Source organism: Grammomys surdaster, unplaced genomic scaffold (assembly GCF_004785775.1).
Source record: "Grammomys surdaster isolate TR1022 unplaced genomic scaffold, NIH_TR_1.0 264, whole genome shotgun sequence".
Lineage (NCBI taxonomy): Eukaryota > Metazoa > Chordata > Mammalia > Rodentia > Muridae > Grammomys > Grammomys surdaster.
Window position 1 is genome coordinate 1,277,873 of NW_021604705.1, and position 17,782 is coordinate 1,295,654.

Consider the following 17,782-nt stretch of genomic DNA (forward strand, 5'->3'; position numbering starts at 1 on the left):
TCAGTTTCTCAACAGGACGGGAGCAGACCGACTCTGTGTCTGCTCCAGCCCAGAGGACCAGGCAGGGGCAGAAGGGCAAGATACAGTAATATTTAATAGGTGTTTCTGACTATAAGACATTTGCCTTGCCAAATATTCCAAAAATATCTATGAGACTACTCACCATCAAACATAGAACCTGACGTTATTACTTCCTTTCCAAAGATAACATTTAGTGAATGCCTATTGAATACTACAAAATTCAGATTCATATAACTAATCTTGAAATAGCCTTGGCACTATGTTGTTATCAAAACAACTCTCATCTGTCTTAAAAAATTGAGTAAGAAATATTATGTCCCTGCTGACTCTTTCAAGTAAACATTTTGCTAACAGTGCTCTAAGATAAACAACTTTCAGGTTGTAAGGGCACTAAACTCCTTTGTGCTGCATTTCCTTTAACCGTGCAATATGCTTTGTGTTGATGCTATGCTCCTTCCAATTCTAAAAGTAGATTAGCTCAGTATTCTCCATCTCATGCAACAATTAAGTAAAGAGAAACCAGAAGCAAGCTGTAAAAATTATGTTCATTTATTTAAGATCTTTTATCATAATCCAGAATGTACATAGTTGACATTTGTATCAGAATTCTGAAGATATTAATCTATTTATATTTCCTTTTGCATATATAAAAATCAAGGTTCCACAAAGAATTTATGTCATAATAAATAAAATGAAAATTGTCTGTACCTAGGTCACCTGATACAATATACAAGTATGGTAGTAAGTTATGTCTTTGATACATAAAACAGGTAGATTAAAAAATAGAAAATGTGGATGTAATTCAGAGTTCAATATTATTTATACTCTAGAAGATGGAAATACATCCTGTAGCCTTAAGATATTTTCAGGTATCTAATGTTTTATTCTGTTTTTAAATTCCACTTTTCCCAAAAAACACAGTAGCATGTTTGGGGAGGAACTAGAATGCTTGTTTTCAGGGCAGAGAAGCCTTGGATCTCCAGTACATACTTACCTTGTCATCATCCTCCTTTACAATTTATTATCCAAATACTTGCATGCTTCTGACAAATGCTTGTGAGAAGTACCTGCTCTGTGATCACTAATTCTACTGCAGTTCACTTAACTCTTCTGACTCCTCTGAGCCAAAAAAAGACAAAAGAAAAAACCTACTAGAAAACATAAATTAATGACTTATAATGGTAACACCAAATGTTAAATACTTCACTTTTTTCTTTAGAATTTTAGCTGTAATCCACTTTGAAATCCCCTTCTGCATTGACCTTCAGAAAATCTTTTCATTTTCCATCAATTTCTGATATGTTGTTGACTCTTCCTCTGTTTCCTAAATGTACATGCTCCAAAAATATTTTAACCACCTTCATACATGTGGATGCCATGGCCATCCAGTTTATATGTACTCAGCTCTTCCCCTCAGTGCACACAAATGTTAAGTATGCATTGCATCCAGAATCCTCACATGTTCATGTGCATTTATATCTAGATTTATCTATGGCAACCCCAATATAATTTACACAAACCATTTTTTGCCCTAAATCTTGTTTTTATTCTTTATGCTTTACCTGCTTTGGTGGGGTTTTGTTTTTATTTTTGTTATTATTTTGTTTTATGCTTGTGGTATATTTGTGTGTGTTACATGCACAGAGATGTGGGGACACATGTGCCTGTACATTTTTGCTTGTTGTTTTTAACATGGTTCTGAGGAGTAAATCTCTGCTTCTCACGGTTATACAGCAAGAACTTTTGCCCTGTGAAACAGTCCCCTACTCTCACATCTATATTTTTATAACAATATCCTACCAGCAATGAGCATTCTAATCCACGGTGTCATCTCTACATCCTCAGCTTATTTTTTCAGATGGTCATACCTGTGTGCCTTGATGATGGCTACCTACTTTCCTCAGTCTTTAACTGCTCACATCTATATGGGTTGATGGTAGCTACCTACCTTCCTCACTCTTCAACATTGCTTTGTCTCAAACTCTAAATGTCCAACTGGGGCAAAATCTTTACAAACACAATTTTCTCCTTGAGGGTATAAAAAATTTATCTGAGATAACTAACTGAACTGTGTTTTGATAACAACTGTCACTCAACAGTTTCTCCCTTTCTTGCCTCCTAGGGGACTCAATCTTCCTAAGTCTTTGTTCCTCCTAATTCAGCTGAATTCATGATACACCATTTTGGAAATTCTATTAAATGCCTTCCAAGATAGATGATATCAGAATCTCAAATGAAGCAACACATTTGCAATCTTTCACTATATCAGTGTGTGTGTGATGAGCATCCAGTGTGTGTACATGTGTGTGATGTATATATGACGATACAGGTGAAGGACAGAGGTTCTCACTAAGACTCTTTCTCAATAGTTCTCTGACTTATTATTTGAGGGAGAATTTTTTTCTTTTTTTTTCTTTTTTTTTCTTTTTTTTTCAATATTAATGTTAGCCTAATAATGCTACTATGTAGTCAATACATGTTTTCATTTTCTCAAGATTCTCATAGTTTCTACCACAACTTGTCTTTCCATATATTGGTTATTAATGTTTTTCTTCTTTACTATCAGTGCCCTAAGACAGGCACTACTTTCCTAAAAAGTAGGGAAAAATTAACTCATGATACAAATTGCAAAACTATTTTCTAAAAATGTTAACAACTTATTCTTCAACTAACAGATTAAATGATCAGTTGTCAACTACAAATCCTTTAAAGTGTTCTGAGTGCTTCTACTATTTTCTACCTCCAGTTTCTTTTGTTTTCAGAAGAAAATAAACTTCTGAAAGTAGATATAGTTACAGACTATATCTACTCTCAGGTCCCAGAGCTAAGAAGATAAATGGATAAAGCTCTCATGTCTAACCCAAAAACTATTTCCAATTGATAACTACCTACAAAAGAAAAATTAAATTTTAAATGAGAGAATAAAATCCAAACTCTGGGCATGGCATTTGAGTCTCTTCAAATGCCTTCTGATGTACCTCCCTCTAATCTCTCAGTCCACACTTCCACTCAGGCTATAACCCAGGCCAACAAATCACTTCCTCCTGGCTACATTTATAATCAAGTAAAGAAGAGACTTTAACACAAAACCAGAAGCCATAACACTCAAGCAAAAGACCCATAAGGCACAAAAACAAAGCAAAACAAAACATCCCAGATAATACATTATGAAACCAAAAAAGCTCCGAAAATACCATTGAATCCTTCTTGTATTAGTCATCTATTGCTGGGCACGTGGCCTACCCTTAAGTGTGGTGTGGTTTGTAAACCCAGTGAGACTCTATTGGAGAAAATTAATTTCTCTTTTGTGGGAAGTTATCAATTGGAGATTGCTTCCATATTAGATATGAGAGCTTTATCCACTTCTCCTTAGCACTGGGACACAATCTGGTTTAGATCTATGTGGTCCCCGTGTATGCTGCCAGTCTCTGTGAGTTTATACGTCTATCAATCCTACTATATCTAAAAAGCCTTGTTTCCTTGATGTCCTCCATCTCTTCTGGCTCTTACATTTTTTCTGCCTTCTCTTATGCAGATTTCTCTGAGCTCCAAGGGAAGGGATTTGATATCTTCAAGTTAGAACTGAGTAAGGAACTAAGTTTCAAAAACATCTTTCATCACATCATTAAAAGTCATGAAAGGTATACAATTCTGGTAGTTATCCTTTTCTCTTTTAAAGTAATTTAGGCATAGAGATTGGGAGATGCAAATAAACAGGCTGTGCTAGTTACTCTAATAGGAACTGTTAGGATAAAAAAAATACACAAAAATATAAGATTCATTTGCCCCATGTTTGAAGGTTTCTGTCTATGATCATCTGGTATTATTGTTTCCTGTGCAGAGCAACACTCAACTGAGTGTTGGAATACATAATGGAGGAGTAAGACACTTACTACAGGGCAGCCATTAAAGAGTGAGGTAGGAGGTGAACAGTCTCTAAGAGTACTTTAAACAGCCAATAATCTCCAGCATTTCACCATTTACAAAATATTGCAGAACATAGACTACATGAAAATTAAGAGAATATACTGGATCTAAACTAGGGTGTGGCCTTCACTTTGACACTTTGAGCATAGTAAGTCATACATTTTAGTGTTATTGACTGGAATTCTGACCTTTACTATCACCAAACCTGGAGATCCTATGGCCTATAGATTATTGCATCTTCCATAACAGAATATTGCCTTTTTTGAATGAGGATGTGGAGGAGGAGGAGGAAGATGTGGAGAAGGAGAAGAAGGAAGAGGAGGAGGAATGAAAAGAAGAAAGAAAAGAACAAAAAGAAGAGGAAGAAGTAGGAGAACAAGAATGAGAACAAGAAAAACAAGAAGAACAAGAAGAACAAAAAGAACAATGAGAAGAACTTCATTTCGTATCTCTCAACAACATGTAATTACACTCCAAGCTTAGTATATTCCCCTGGATTCTCTAATCATATCAAACATAACCATGTTACATGTATTATTAACACTTACTTAAATCTTTAGTTTTCCACGCAGATTCCAAGATTCTGTTGTTTCCAATGTTCATTGTTTATCTTTTACCATGATACTTCACTTCTATGTCAACTAGTGAAAGGACCTTCAGATCCACTAACTGCATTAAGATTTTTATGAGCAAATATAAGAACTGGTTCACAAGACTATGTGTTTCCAACTTGCATACCTTTCATGTTGTCAACACATATAAGACAAATGACTAGAAAATGAAAGTAGGATAATTTTTTCAATTATTATGTTGATATTTTCCTTCTTTCTCTATTATTCAGGCATTGTGTGACCTCTGGCTTCTCAAGTAGCTATCAAGCAAGCACTCACAGATCAGATACATGTACTGTGTTGATTCAAGCTGGCAATGTGTCAAGGACTCAGTTGTGGTAATTAAAAGATGTACTAGACCTAATAGTAAAGAATTTCAGAGGCTGTCGTGCCACTGCAAGAGAATTTGCTATAATGTTATGTACTGGCTTCTGCGTGAAACTGATCCATGTCCCTATAAAGAGAATTACTAGGGTGGGTGAGAGTATAATATTTTTCCAATGCAAGCATGGCAAGGAAGCTGATGAAAGTAGACTTGAATAACTTGTAAGTCATTAAACTATCCCCAATTTAGCATCTTTCTCTAAAAATTGAGAAAGAAGGAGTATCTAAGGTAGACATGTAAAGTACCTACTGTAGTCCGTTAATGACACTTAATCCTCTCTATACGGTCTGTGTGTCCTATAGAGACAAGGGCATTGTGAGCTTATTAAAGAACATTTAATCGTGGATAACAAAGAGTAGGAAGTCTGTGAGAAATCACAAGGTGTACCATTTGACATGTGTTATGAGTATGTTATGAGAAAATAAGCTAGTATGAAATAATAGAATGTGTAAGTAGGATAATTGAAAAGAATTAAAATCACAAGTTCCTATTTACTGATAAGTGCTTAGAGCTTGAACTTGGGCAGCCACTCTAACTAGATCACTCTGAAAAAATAATAATGTAAATGCCTCTTAAACTGGGTTGATAGTGAGAAGATTTCTGTTGGAGTGACCATCTACAGGTAGACAAATGGTCCTTACCAGATGGATCACAAGGATTGTAGCATTTGGGAGATCAGATAATGAGTCTCTACTAAAACAAAAGCTTGCAACTGTAATAATATGTTCCTGTTAATCATCAATTGTTCAAATGGCATGCTGACACTTTCTTTAGTAACATCACATTGTGATTGACAAAAGAAAAAAGAAAAAAATAAAATAAGACAGATACCACTTGAAGTTTCTAGATAATCATGTGGTAATAAGACTAAAGTTCAGGAGAGTAACTTAACTAACATCTGAGAAATAAAGTAAAATAAATCATGAAAGAACATTTGGGAAATAGAATAAAACCATATAACAAAATATCTGAGTTAGTAAAATTATTGTTTTGAGCCGTACAAAGTTGACACAGTCAGATAATTTCTAAGATAAAAAGAATGATAATTCATGTTTTTAAATCTGACATCAATTAGGCTTTGTTAAGAGATTAGTATATTTTGGAAAATGACTGCTTTGGTTGAAATAATATATCATCTATGTATTTATAATGATAAAATACTATGTTTTTCTAATAGCTTTATACTAGAAAAAAACTATATGTGAAAATAAAAGGTAACAAACTTCACCTATTGGGAGGAAGAAGGCAACTTTTGAACTCCTTTTCATGAGAACATGAATGACAAAGGCATATACAACCATACTGGACAGAGATGCAAGAGCACCCAGGCTGCAATACTGATCAAAATAGAAATCTTTTTTCTTAAATTATTATTATTTTTAATCTTTTTTATAATCCAGTCAGTATCATCCCCCCATTCTGCCCTCTGACAGTTTCCTCATCCTGTTCCTCTTTCCCATCTCCAAGAGGATGTCCACAATACCCCCGCAAACCCCTACACCCTGCCAGACCTCCCCACTCACCGGTGTCTCAAGTCTCTAAAGGGTTAGGTGCTTTTCCTCTCGTTAAGGCCAGACCAGGTATTGGGGGTGGGGGATGGTTGGCAGGAGTGAATACTGAGGGCCAGAAGAATGAAGAAAAATATACAACCTCAGGAGGTAGATAGTAGAAGGACCCTTTAGAATGTACTAGAGACCTGGGAGGTGAGAGAATCCCAAGACTCAAAGATGAAATTCCCAACAATGGGGAGAGGGAAGTTATAAAGTCCACCTCCAGTAGAAAAACAGAGCACCAAGCAGAGGGATGGGGTTGCCATCCCATAGTCAAAACCTCTGACTCAGAATTGTCCCTGTCTAAAGAACTACAAGGGCAAAAATGGAGAAGAAACTGAGGGAAAGACAGTCCAGTGACAGGCCCACGTTGGGATCTATCTCAAGGGGAGACTCTAAGGCCTGGCATTATTATTGATGTGTGCTTAAAGACAGAAGCCTAGCATGGCTACCCTCCAAGAGAGCCAACAAGCAGCTGACTGAGACAGCAGTAGATACTTACACCCAACAAATGACAGAAGCCAAGGACACCTGTGGTTGAATAGGGAAAGGCTATAAGAAGCTAAGGAGGAGGGCAATCCCATAGGAAGACGAACAATCTCAAGTAACCTGGATCCATGAGATCTCTCAGACACTGAGCGACCAGCCAGACAGCATACAGGAACTGGTCTGAGTCTCTGTACACATACATAGCAGAGGACTGCCTGGTCTGGCCTCAAAACAGAAATCTTACCAAAGCAATTTGCCAAAGCAATGGAGGCTTCATGGGTGGAAAGGAGAAACCACCCTATTTTACCATCAGATCTGTAGAGTCCAACAAGACAGTGACAGTAGATAAGGGAGTTAGAATCTCACTCAAAGTCTGTAAGCAGATTACACTCTTTCTCATTTGTTCTTTCAGGGACATACTGTAATCAGGAAAACATGCATGAATGAAAACAGTGTGAAATGAGAAAATAATCCTATGGTTAACCTTTGAAGGCTGGTCCTTGGCTAACTTTGGAAATAAATTATGCTTCAAACAAAACATGGGTAGATGAGTCCATTTGACATTTTTTTTGGCTCATCTGCCCATTTTTTTTTTGTCGTTGTTGTTGTTGTTTTAGGATTTTTGTTTGTGGTTTCTTTTTTCTTTTTTTCTTTTTTGCATTTGTGCATTCAGAAAGGGAAGCTTGGGAGAAACAATGGAAAGCACTGAAAGTTCCTGATGATGATGATAAGCACCAACATTAGATAGCAAACCATTCTGTAACATGTCCCTATGTTTCCTCTGGTCTCATTCACAACTGGAGGCTGGTAATAATGCCATAGATACTTCTTCAGCCATTGAATGTACATCTTCCACTTCTAGTATTCAAATAGCAGCAGGGACTCTGTAAAACTATTATAAAATATAAACATAACCCTATAAATTACTTTACAGATTTACATTTTATAATGTGAGATTAATATCTGGGATGGAGAAATCTAGAGGAATATGAACGAAGTGGTGAAAATCAAGAATTTTAAATGCATTTTGAAATTCAGAATTGTTTCTTTGGCTTTGAGAAAGGATTTCTCTGTGCAGCCCTTGTTGTTCCGAAATTCACTCTGTAGATCAGGCTGCCCTTGAACTCAGAGAACTGCCTACCTCTGCCTCCCAAGTACTGGGATTAAGATGTGTGCCATCATACCCTGCTAAATAAGAATTTTTAAAGGTAAGAAATATAATTTGAGATTAGTGTTTAAGAAATTTGAAAAGGCAAGAAAAATGGTTTTGATATAGACAGTAAGAGACAAGAAGTTAATGCAGATATTAAGGGACTTTTTAACATTTTAAAGTTACTTTAATTTTTTAAAGATAATAATATAATTATATTTCTTCCTTACCTTTCCTCCCCATGAGTTCATCCATATAACCCCTCTCTAGAGAGTCTTTGCAATGAAAAGACCTCAATAAAGATAATTGTTTCTGAATGCATATATATATATATATATATATATATACACATACATATATTCTCTTAAATATAACCCGTTCAGTCTGCATAATGTTAAGTTCTATGTATATTTTCAGAGGTCTGACCATTTGGCTCTAGAGAGTCTTTGCAAACGAAAAGACCTCAATAAAGATAATTTTTACAATGTTGTTTAAATTTCAGAGTGTAGCTTTATTATCTATTGAAAGAAGAGTTATAAGTAAGTGACATGAGGAAATGAATTAAGAGCATTCTGACAAAAGTAGATCTTTGAATGGACTCAGTTTGTCTTTATCAGTGCAAGTCAACTAGTTGTGTCACCTTGAAGCTTTCGAGGAAGATTCCTAGTCTATAGATGAGCTCAGAGGGATCTACATGCTGCACGGATCAAAAACGCGAATCTAGAGGCCACTGAGTCAACCGCGAGGAAGCAGAGTCTGAGATCTCTCTGACAACAGAGCTTCAGCACTCTCCAGAGCTGGATGCCAAAAGAATTCCACTAGGTCACAGATAGAGATTTGGAAAACAACAGGGAGAAACAGATTCAAGAAATCATGGAGGACAGAGGGACATAGGAGGCTGTCTGTAAAGTTGTTCTAGTTCACAAAGTATAAAGGAGAGCCCTAGACAAGACACTGACCAAGAGAGCACCTTGGAGGGGCTTCAGTGAGCTAGGAGTTGAATTACAGTGACTGAGGAATTATGGTCAGTTGTTATGTATCATGCAATTAAAAATTTATTAAATCACCTCTCAACCTTCACTTTCTGGAATAATTTATCACTGCAAATCATTAAAATCACATCATTAGTTTGAATAATGAAAATCTCAGGAGACAAATGTCCTCTGAGGTTCATTTTTTTATTAAATAGTTTTTTTTCTAACTCTGTCACATTCAAATTATTGTTTAAACCTCATGTGAATATAGGATTAAAAGGTGATTTTATTTTGAATTTTAAAGATTAACTTAAATTCACATTAAGTAGCCCAAATGGTAACATAAAACATTTTTTATAACAGATGCATTATTACAGAGATTCAGATAGGTAGTCTAAAGTTTTTAACTAGTGTTTAAGAGAACTATAGGAACAAGATTTACCACCATAGCTTTGATTTACTGAGATGTAGAAGAAAGTGCCCAGATCTGCTGCTTGTCTGACAAAGGTGTGTGACCAAAACAAATGGAAAACAAAATCCAAAAGACCATTCTCAAAAAGAAGGCATACTCAAAAAGAAGTCCCCATTTCCCCCACAAACCACAATACTGTCGAGGTTTTTGTTGAGATAATCTCATGAAAACAGACCTAGGACAAGATCCTCTGTGGCTCTTTGATGCCAGGGATATTCTAACCCCTTTCATGACCTATGGTAATAGAACCCTGGATAGGACAGTTGAGGGGACAGGGCACTGACAGTTGGAAGCATGGTAGAAGTCAAGCCAAGAGGACCTCCTACCTCAAAAACAAGTAAGTATACCTGACATGTGAAGGTAGTTAAGGTGCCCTGGGACTGGAACTAGAACATAAGATTATGTCAAAGTAGCAGTCGGCTTCACTGAAACCTTAATAAGACAGCAAAAAAGAAGAAATGTATTGATAAAAAGATAAACCAATCAATTAACCCTCCCAAAGTGTACTGTTACTATTAAAGGAAGACCATTAAATTTTAGTATTGGGAGTAAATCTTAAATAAACTAATAATAGCCTTTAGTACACCTGATTTAGTTTATCTTTACAGGCCAGTTAAATCTATGTTAAGTATTGGATAAACCACTTAACCTAAGAACAACATTAAAAAGCCTCTAGTATAATCTGTAATTGCGACTACCCAGAGAGGGCTTTTACTGAAGAATGATAGTTATTTCCTTGTGAACTCAGAAGCAATGGGTGTATTTGTTTAACATCCACTTCCATTTCTAAGACATTTTTCACAGCAGAGTGGGGATATTATTATTCACTAACATCTGACAAACAGTTAACTCCTTGGTTTTTTGTTTGTTTTTTGTTTTTGTTTTTTGTCATAAGAAATAAAAATAAGAGTTCATCACCAGTGAGACTTGTAATCATCTAGAAAAAGAAATAAGATTCATCATGTCTTTCATGGTCCATAATCGGAGGGGCAGCAAAAAGCAATTTCAAGTGGATCCACTTCTTATGCCCAAGGTTCCGCGTACCAATTACTTGCACCTTCAGGAAGAGAAGCACAGGCTACAGCTAAAGAAATTCCTCCTTCACAGGTTGTTTCTAGTGGGCCACTTACAAGTCGACATAGAGAAGAAGGAAATTTCTGACTATTACGAGCAACTGTTTCAGTCAATTCTGAAACATCATTTAGGTGAAGTGGTGACAGGACTCTTGCTCATATACCCAACTACTTTTCTGCACATCCTTGAGAGTTCCAATGGCACACTGTTCCGGATTCTTCTAGATTATGTTGCCCACGAAAAGAGTGAAACAGAATTTATGATCCACAACGTGAAAATCATCGTTGCTTCCCATAACATCCCCACGAGGCTGTTCATGCAGTGGCATATCTCTGTCATCAAAGTCCCCATTTTGTACCTAGATGATGACACACAGTCGCAGTCTGTAGCCGAAGTCACCACAGATTTCCTCACCATGACTCACAAACTGGCACTCCATCTTTACAAGACGGTGAAAGTGGGCGCAAAAGGACCAGGTGACAACTTACACCAGCTTGCCCCTGAACTCATTCTCCCAGAACAAACTATCAAGTACTTATGCAAAGCTGAAGAATTCATGGACCCAGCATCTTTCTTAAACATGTATAACAGACCCATACACTTTACCTCTGATTCTGATATTGTGTGGCCGGCTCCTTCCCGTTTCTAGGATGGGGTGAGACGATTTGGGTCTATCTCATCAAGTTTTTGTACTACTTTAGAAACAAAGGAAATACTTAAACTTACTCTTAAAAAAAAAAGAACAGAACATTAAAATAAGCACACACGTAGAATGCTAATACAAGAGCTAAACATAAGAATACATTTGCTTGTCATGCTATGAAGCTCAATTCATTTTTTAAAGTAAATGGGTTTAATAAATTTGTAAGTTCCATCATTTTCATAGGATACTTTAAAACATAGATGAAAGAGAGTTTAATACCATTTAAGCATTTAGGTTCCCATGCATTCTCTCAACAGTTAACAAGCAGTCATTGTCATATGGAAATGAAAGGTGTTTGGGGGTGGATCATTCCTAACAGTTACACCTTTAAGAAACTTGCAACCTAAAGTTACAGTCAAGCATGCTATGAAAAAGTAATATAGTATAATATATGCAAGATATGTTGCAATGTAAATAGTATATAGTAAGAAGAGGTATATCTCCCAGAACATAAGTGAATAAACTATTAATGTGCAATTCCTGCACCAAAGAAAATGAAACCTAACTTCTGAAAACAGCCCTGAAGTACCCTTATTCTGGCCCATTTAATAAGTAATACTGAACCTATTAAAAACCTGAACAACAAAAGAGGTTTGTGAAACAACTAGAAAACATTATCAAGCAACAGTGAGTATTCGAGCTCTCTACTTTATGGCAGATATTTGTCAGGCCTAGAAATTGTGCAGTGTTAACATAAGGCATTGTTCCTGCCCACTTAAAAAAAAAACTTATTCTTAAGTGATTATACATTAGCAGTATTATAAGAAATGAACAATGTGTGTGTGTGTGTGTGTGTGTGTGTGTGTGTGTGTATGTGCGCATGTTGTGTCAGTTAGCATCTTATTGGCATGGTGAATATACTTGCAAAAAGTATTTTCTAAAGTTAGTTAATGTCCAGAAGTGAAGCTTATGGCTAAAATTAAACATCAATGTATACTTAAAATTATGCTAAATATTATTTTTTTAAAAGCGTACTCTAATGAGTCTAATCCAACATGCTCCTCGTATAGTGTGACCTTCAGATTCTTTCTATTCCTTTTTATGTGGCAGGCTTTGTGCTTCAAATTGCACAGCCTTTTGTGTCTGCTTTAACCAACAGAGGATGACAGAAATGAGGTTGCGCATCTCCAAGGCTAAATCGAAATGCCAAGTGCCTTGCTTTGTTCATTTGAACCTGAGCTCTTAGGATCCAGGCACTATGCTGGGAATACTTAGTTTCCAGATGACATCCTCTGCAAGGGACCAGCTGACAGTAAGCATCAAGGGCTAGATGCTGAGTAAGACTCTGTGGTTTCTGATTCTCTGCCTCCAGGGTTACAAGCAAGACTTGTTGGTAATCTATGGAATAGCAATGGACTCTTCCTGGGAATCCTGCTCAAATTGCAGCAGACCTGAGATGATTATGAATTATGACTTGTATGTATACAAATAATTTTCATCAGTTAATATTCATTTGTTTATATGTATTACTAGATGTCTCCAAGTCAATTCTTACTAGACAGGCAATCATTGCACTTGACTGGATACCCCAACAGCGGTAAAATGATACCCCAACAGTGGTAAAAAGTGTCTCCATCACACCGCCTATCTCACATCACTTATCAGTCTGTATCATGTCCTGATAAGAAGACTGAGAAGAAAGACTGATAGAAAACTAATCCAGTAGGCTAATGAAAATAATTAGCAATCACAGTCAACTATTAGAGAAAGTTACAGACATACCTAAATGATAATACTGCTCATTTACTTAGCTCACTGTAAATTTTAAAGATTCATACAATCAGAATATTTTGTATGAAAATAAAATCTATATTTGATCAAAGAAAAAACACAAATACACAGCTCAATTATGCATTCATTATACTAAGCAGACTGTAATGAATTTATTCAAGTGAAATTCAATTTTTATAGTAGTTACTTAGAAAGGTTTATTTCCTCATCTCAACAATGTCGTTGCTAAAACATTTAATAACTTATGTTACATGAATAAAGAAAGTTTATAATCAAAGTGAATATAAATATTTCAGGTATGTCTAAGTTTTGATCACCAAGGAGACTATATACTCAATTGGTTCCATTCAGAAAGGCCTTTTCCTGCCTATAAATTCAAGTGTACTTCATACTATCTTTTATATAAGATTTATGGTGTCAGTCCCTATGTATAGATCTTTAATTTATTTAAAGTTCAGTTTTAAGGAGGTGCGAGATAAGCATACAGTTTTATTATTTTATATGTGGCTATTCATTTTGACTAGCAATATTGGTTGACGATTCTGACGTTTCTCTAATGTGTATTTTAGAACTGCATGTCACTAATCAGGTACAGATAGAAATATGGACAGAGATCTGGGTTCTGAATTCTATTCCATTTAAATGTTTCTGTTTACTTCTGTTACTGTATAGTATAATTGAAAATTGAAGGTGGTGGAACCTCTGGCAATGTTTACTTGTTGGAAATTCACTTGATCTCTTTTGCTTTCATACTAAATTTGAGATGTTTTTTCATTTCTCTGAAATTTCTCTGAATTGCATTGGAAGTATAGTGCATCCTGCATAGAATCTATTAACTGCTTTAAGTAGAATGGCCATTTCCCAGCAATATTCCAACCGATCCATGTAGGAAGTCCTTCCATCTTCTGGTCCTACCCTCAGTTTCTAACACTGTCATTGTACAAGTTTTTTACTTACAATTTTTTAAGGCGCATTTGTGAGTGGTATTGGTTCACTCACTTCTTCATCAGAATGTTTGCTTTTTGGTACATAAGGCTACTGATTTTTGTGTACTAATTTTATATCTTGATACTTGATGAATGTGTTTATCAGCTTTAGCTGTCTTCTGGTAAAGTCTTTACAGACTTTTATGTATAGAATCATATCATCTTGCCAAAAGTATCCCCTCTCTAGGAAAAAGACATCGGGACGGGTATGGCCCTCATGCCTCACTGGACAACGACAGGGGGACTGGAGCCATTACAAGGTCCCCTTCAAATACTGGAGGTCAGGCCTCTATCCCCGCCTTCGCAAGTTTAGAATTGCCAAAGCCCTTCTATACTTAGAGAAGGGAGGAGATGTCAGGGGCAGCCCTGCTTACCCACTGAAGGCCTAAAATCAACCATAGGCCTAAAATCAGCAATAGGCCTGTCATACATGTATACCAACACCAAGTCTTGGGTCTCAGTGGAAAAACAATGAAACAGATGGCTATAAGCTAATGTAAACAGGCTGCTTTTGTGGAAATTTACAAGCCTGAGTAGTCATAGACCTTGTAAATAGGTAGCCTGGGCAGACAATACCAACTTAGATAAGGACAAGCGAGTCATAGGCAGAGTCATAGTAACTTGTCCCCTGAACCTTCACCCAGCCGATATTCGGTTCTGATGATATCCGTATTCCCCCTGATCACCCACACTCCAGTGTCATTTCCTTCCCCACATCCTGCCTTTCTGTGTTTATAACTCCTGTGTCAATGAATTACAATCTGAGAAAAAAATAAATTATAAAAAAAAAAGGTTTTGGCATGAGAGACTAAGATTATGGATCACTAAATGCAGGGAGATCATTGTATATTATATAGACAGGCAAAATATAAACCTAGGAGTCACTAAATACCATCAAATAAACCAGTTTTATTGACTTTGAAGGTGAAATAAAAGGAAAGACAAAACAAGAGATACATTCTTGTTAACTTGTTGATAGTTCATTCATTTTTTATCAATAAATTGTATTTAAAATGTAAAATGAGCTATTTTAATAAAAACACATTGTAAAGAAATTTAAAAAATGAATCATATCATCTACAGACAAGGAAGCTTTAATTTATTCATTTTTATTTATTCTTTTCTTATTTTTCTTCTCTTATTTTCTCTGGTTCTATACACTCACTGAAAGGATTTTATTACAGAGAAGAGGAGAGAGTGAATATCTTCATCTTGTTCTGGATTTGGGTGCAAATGATTTTTCTGCATTTAATGTCATCTTGGCTGCGGGGTCTTGTGTATTACATCTATAGTGTTGAGATATGTCCTTTGTTAAGTTAGCCAAGACTTTATCATAGATAGATATTGATTTTTTTCAATGTCCTTTTCTCCATATAAGGATATGATCATGTGGATTTTATCCTGGAGTATGTTTATTATAAGGTGATTACACTAATTGATCTGCATACAGTGAGTCATCTTTGAGTCTATAGAATCAGTCAAACTTAATCATGGTGAGTGATCATTTTGAAAGCTTTCAAAATTCAGTTTGCAAGCATTTTTTTAAGAGATTCGCATCTATTGAAGTCAGAGCAATTGCCTTATAATTCGTTCTATTTATTGTTTTGGTGTTTATTTGTTTTGGATATGGGGGAAATGTAGGTTTTGTAAAAAGAATATGAAAGTGTTTTCTTTTCTATGTTATGAAGTAATTTAAAGATTATTGGTGGTTTGAAGGACTGGTACAGTTCTGTACTGAATCCATCTGGTCTTGCACTTTGTTTTTAAGTTAGGAAATGTTTACATAGTGCCATTGGATGCCATGCATCAGTTTAAATTGTTTATTTTGTCTTGATTTAGCTTAGATAAGCCATAAGCATCCAGAAATTCAACTATAGTAAATTTTAAGATTTTCAATTTAAAATCTTAAATGTGAAATAAATGTGAAATAAAATATGACTTTATTATTCTCTGAATTTCTTCAATACATACTGTTTTTTCTTTCACTTTTGATTTTATTGATTTGTCACACCCCGTTTTTCCAGTTAGCTTGATTGAAAGAATAGTAATCTTCTTAGTCTTTTAAAAGAATTAAATCTTGAGTTCACTGGTTCTTTATGGTTTATTGTTGCTTTGATCATTTCAACCGTGAATTTGATTATCTCTTGCTGTCTACTGTTTGGGGGTGTTGCTTTTGTTTCTAAAATGACTTAATGTGTATGATTAACTTGTTAATTTGATATCTCTAAAACAATTTCCAATGGAAGAAAATTTATTTAGCTTACCATTCCAGAGAGGATGTCTACAATGCTGAAGATGGCACCCAAAGAAGAAGGGTGAGTGATCACATGTTCAATCATGACACAGAACATGAGCTAGAAAGGGGGCAAGACCATAAATTCCTGAATTTGTGTTTTAGGCACTAAACACAATAAACTTAAGACTGTCTTTGTGTCACATAGATTCTATCATGTTGTGCTTTCTTTTTCATTCATCCCAGGAAAATTTGTATATCTTTCTTGATTTCATCCTTGACCTAACTATTATTCAGAAATATGATGTTTAGCTTTCATGAGTTTTTAGTTTCTACAGTTCTATTGAGGTTGATATCTAGCCTTTTTTCTGGGCAGTCTGATAGAACACAAGATGTTATTTTAATTTTCTATATATTTTGAGACTTTCTTTGTGTCATATATGGTTGATTTGGGAGAATTTTTCATGAACTAAGAAAACTGTGTATTGTTCAGGGCTTATCTATAATGTGTAGATGTAGGTGTCTGTTAGATTCATTTGAATTATGATGTTTACCTACAATATTTCTATATTTAGAGTTCATGCAGATAACCTGTGTACTAGTGCAGATAGGGTATTAAAGACACACACAATCACTGTGTCCCAGATAATCTGTGGTTTTAGATCCAGCACTTTGTTTTATTTGTTTTGCCTTTAAAATAAAGTTAAGTACTCCTGCTGGTAAGTAAATATGTAAAAGTTTAGTATCCTTTTGGAGGGTTATTTCTTTAATGAAAATGAAGTGAGTATCCTTTCCAGTTCTAACCAGATATGACTGAAGGTCTATTTTGTCAGATATAACAATAAATATTCCTACTTGTTTCTTAACTCTATTTACTTGGGATACTCTTTTTTATCGACTTATTTTAAACGTGTTTTCTATCACTGATGATGTGGTGTGCTCTTTAGAAGGAACAAAAGGATGGGTCCTGTTTACTAATCCATTTGCTAGTCTATGTATATTACTGGGGAATTCAGTCCATTAATATTAAAATGTTATTATCTTAAAATATGTGGTATTCTCTCTCATTTTTGTATATTTTCGTGGTAGTTTTCTCTATTTTTGCATCTGACATGAACAAAATTTATTAAGTATAAATATACAAATTATACTTAATATGAGCAACTTTCTACATAGTATTTACATTGCATTTATTATAAGAAGTAACCACAGCTAATATAAAGCATGATAGAGTATAGATATATCACATGTAAATACTATTCATCTGTAGAATTTTGTATTTGAAGGAGCCCTTGAACCTGAGGGGACGGGAGCACTATATAGCTATATGAAGGATAGAGAAATTAATTTATAGCTATGGTCTATATATTTATGCATACATGGTTGTATGCATACCTCAATAACAATTAGTATTCAGATCATGTTATTTAAATATTGTTCTCCAATTAAAGGAGCCAGGGAACTAGAGAAGAGGTG

General features: G+C 35.3%; 2 protein-coding genes across 2 annotated transcripts in view; one reads left to right on the forward strand and one right to left on the reverse strand.

Annotated features, from left to right (window-relative positions):
- The window catches only part of Znf804b (zinc finger protein 804B), a 532,472-nt gene that overhangs the window by 485,658 nt on the left and 29,032 nt on the right, over positions 1-17,782 (reverse strand). The window lies entirely within an intron of this gene.
- On the forward strand, positions 9,886-16,498 carry Tex47 (testis expressed 47). Its single transcript, XM_028776080.1, has 3 exons — positions 9,886-9,916; positions 10,475-11,322; positions 16,346-16,498. The coding sequence occupies exon 2, from the start codon at positions 10,541-10,543 to the stop codon at positions 11,300-11,302; it is 762 nt and encodes a 253-aa protein (XP_028631913.1). The 5' UTR covers positions 9,886-9,916; positions 10,475-10,540; the 3' UTR covers positions 11,303-11,322; positions 16,346-16,498.

Excerpts from the sequence above, each read along its gene's own strand:
- Tex47 (XM_028776080.1), top strand. The coding sequence starts at position 10,541 with ATGTCTTTCATGGTCCATAATCGGAGGGGCAGCAAAAAGCAATTTCAA.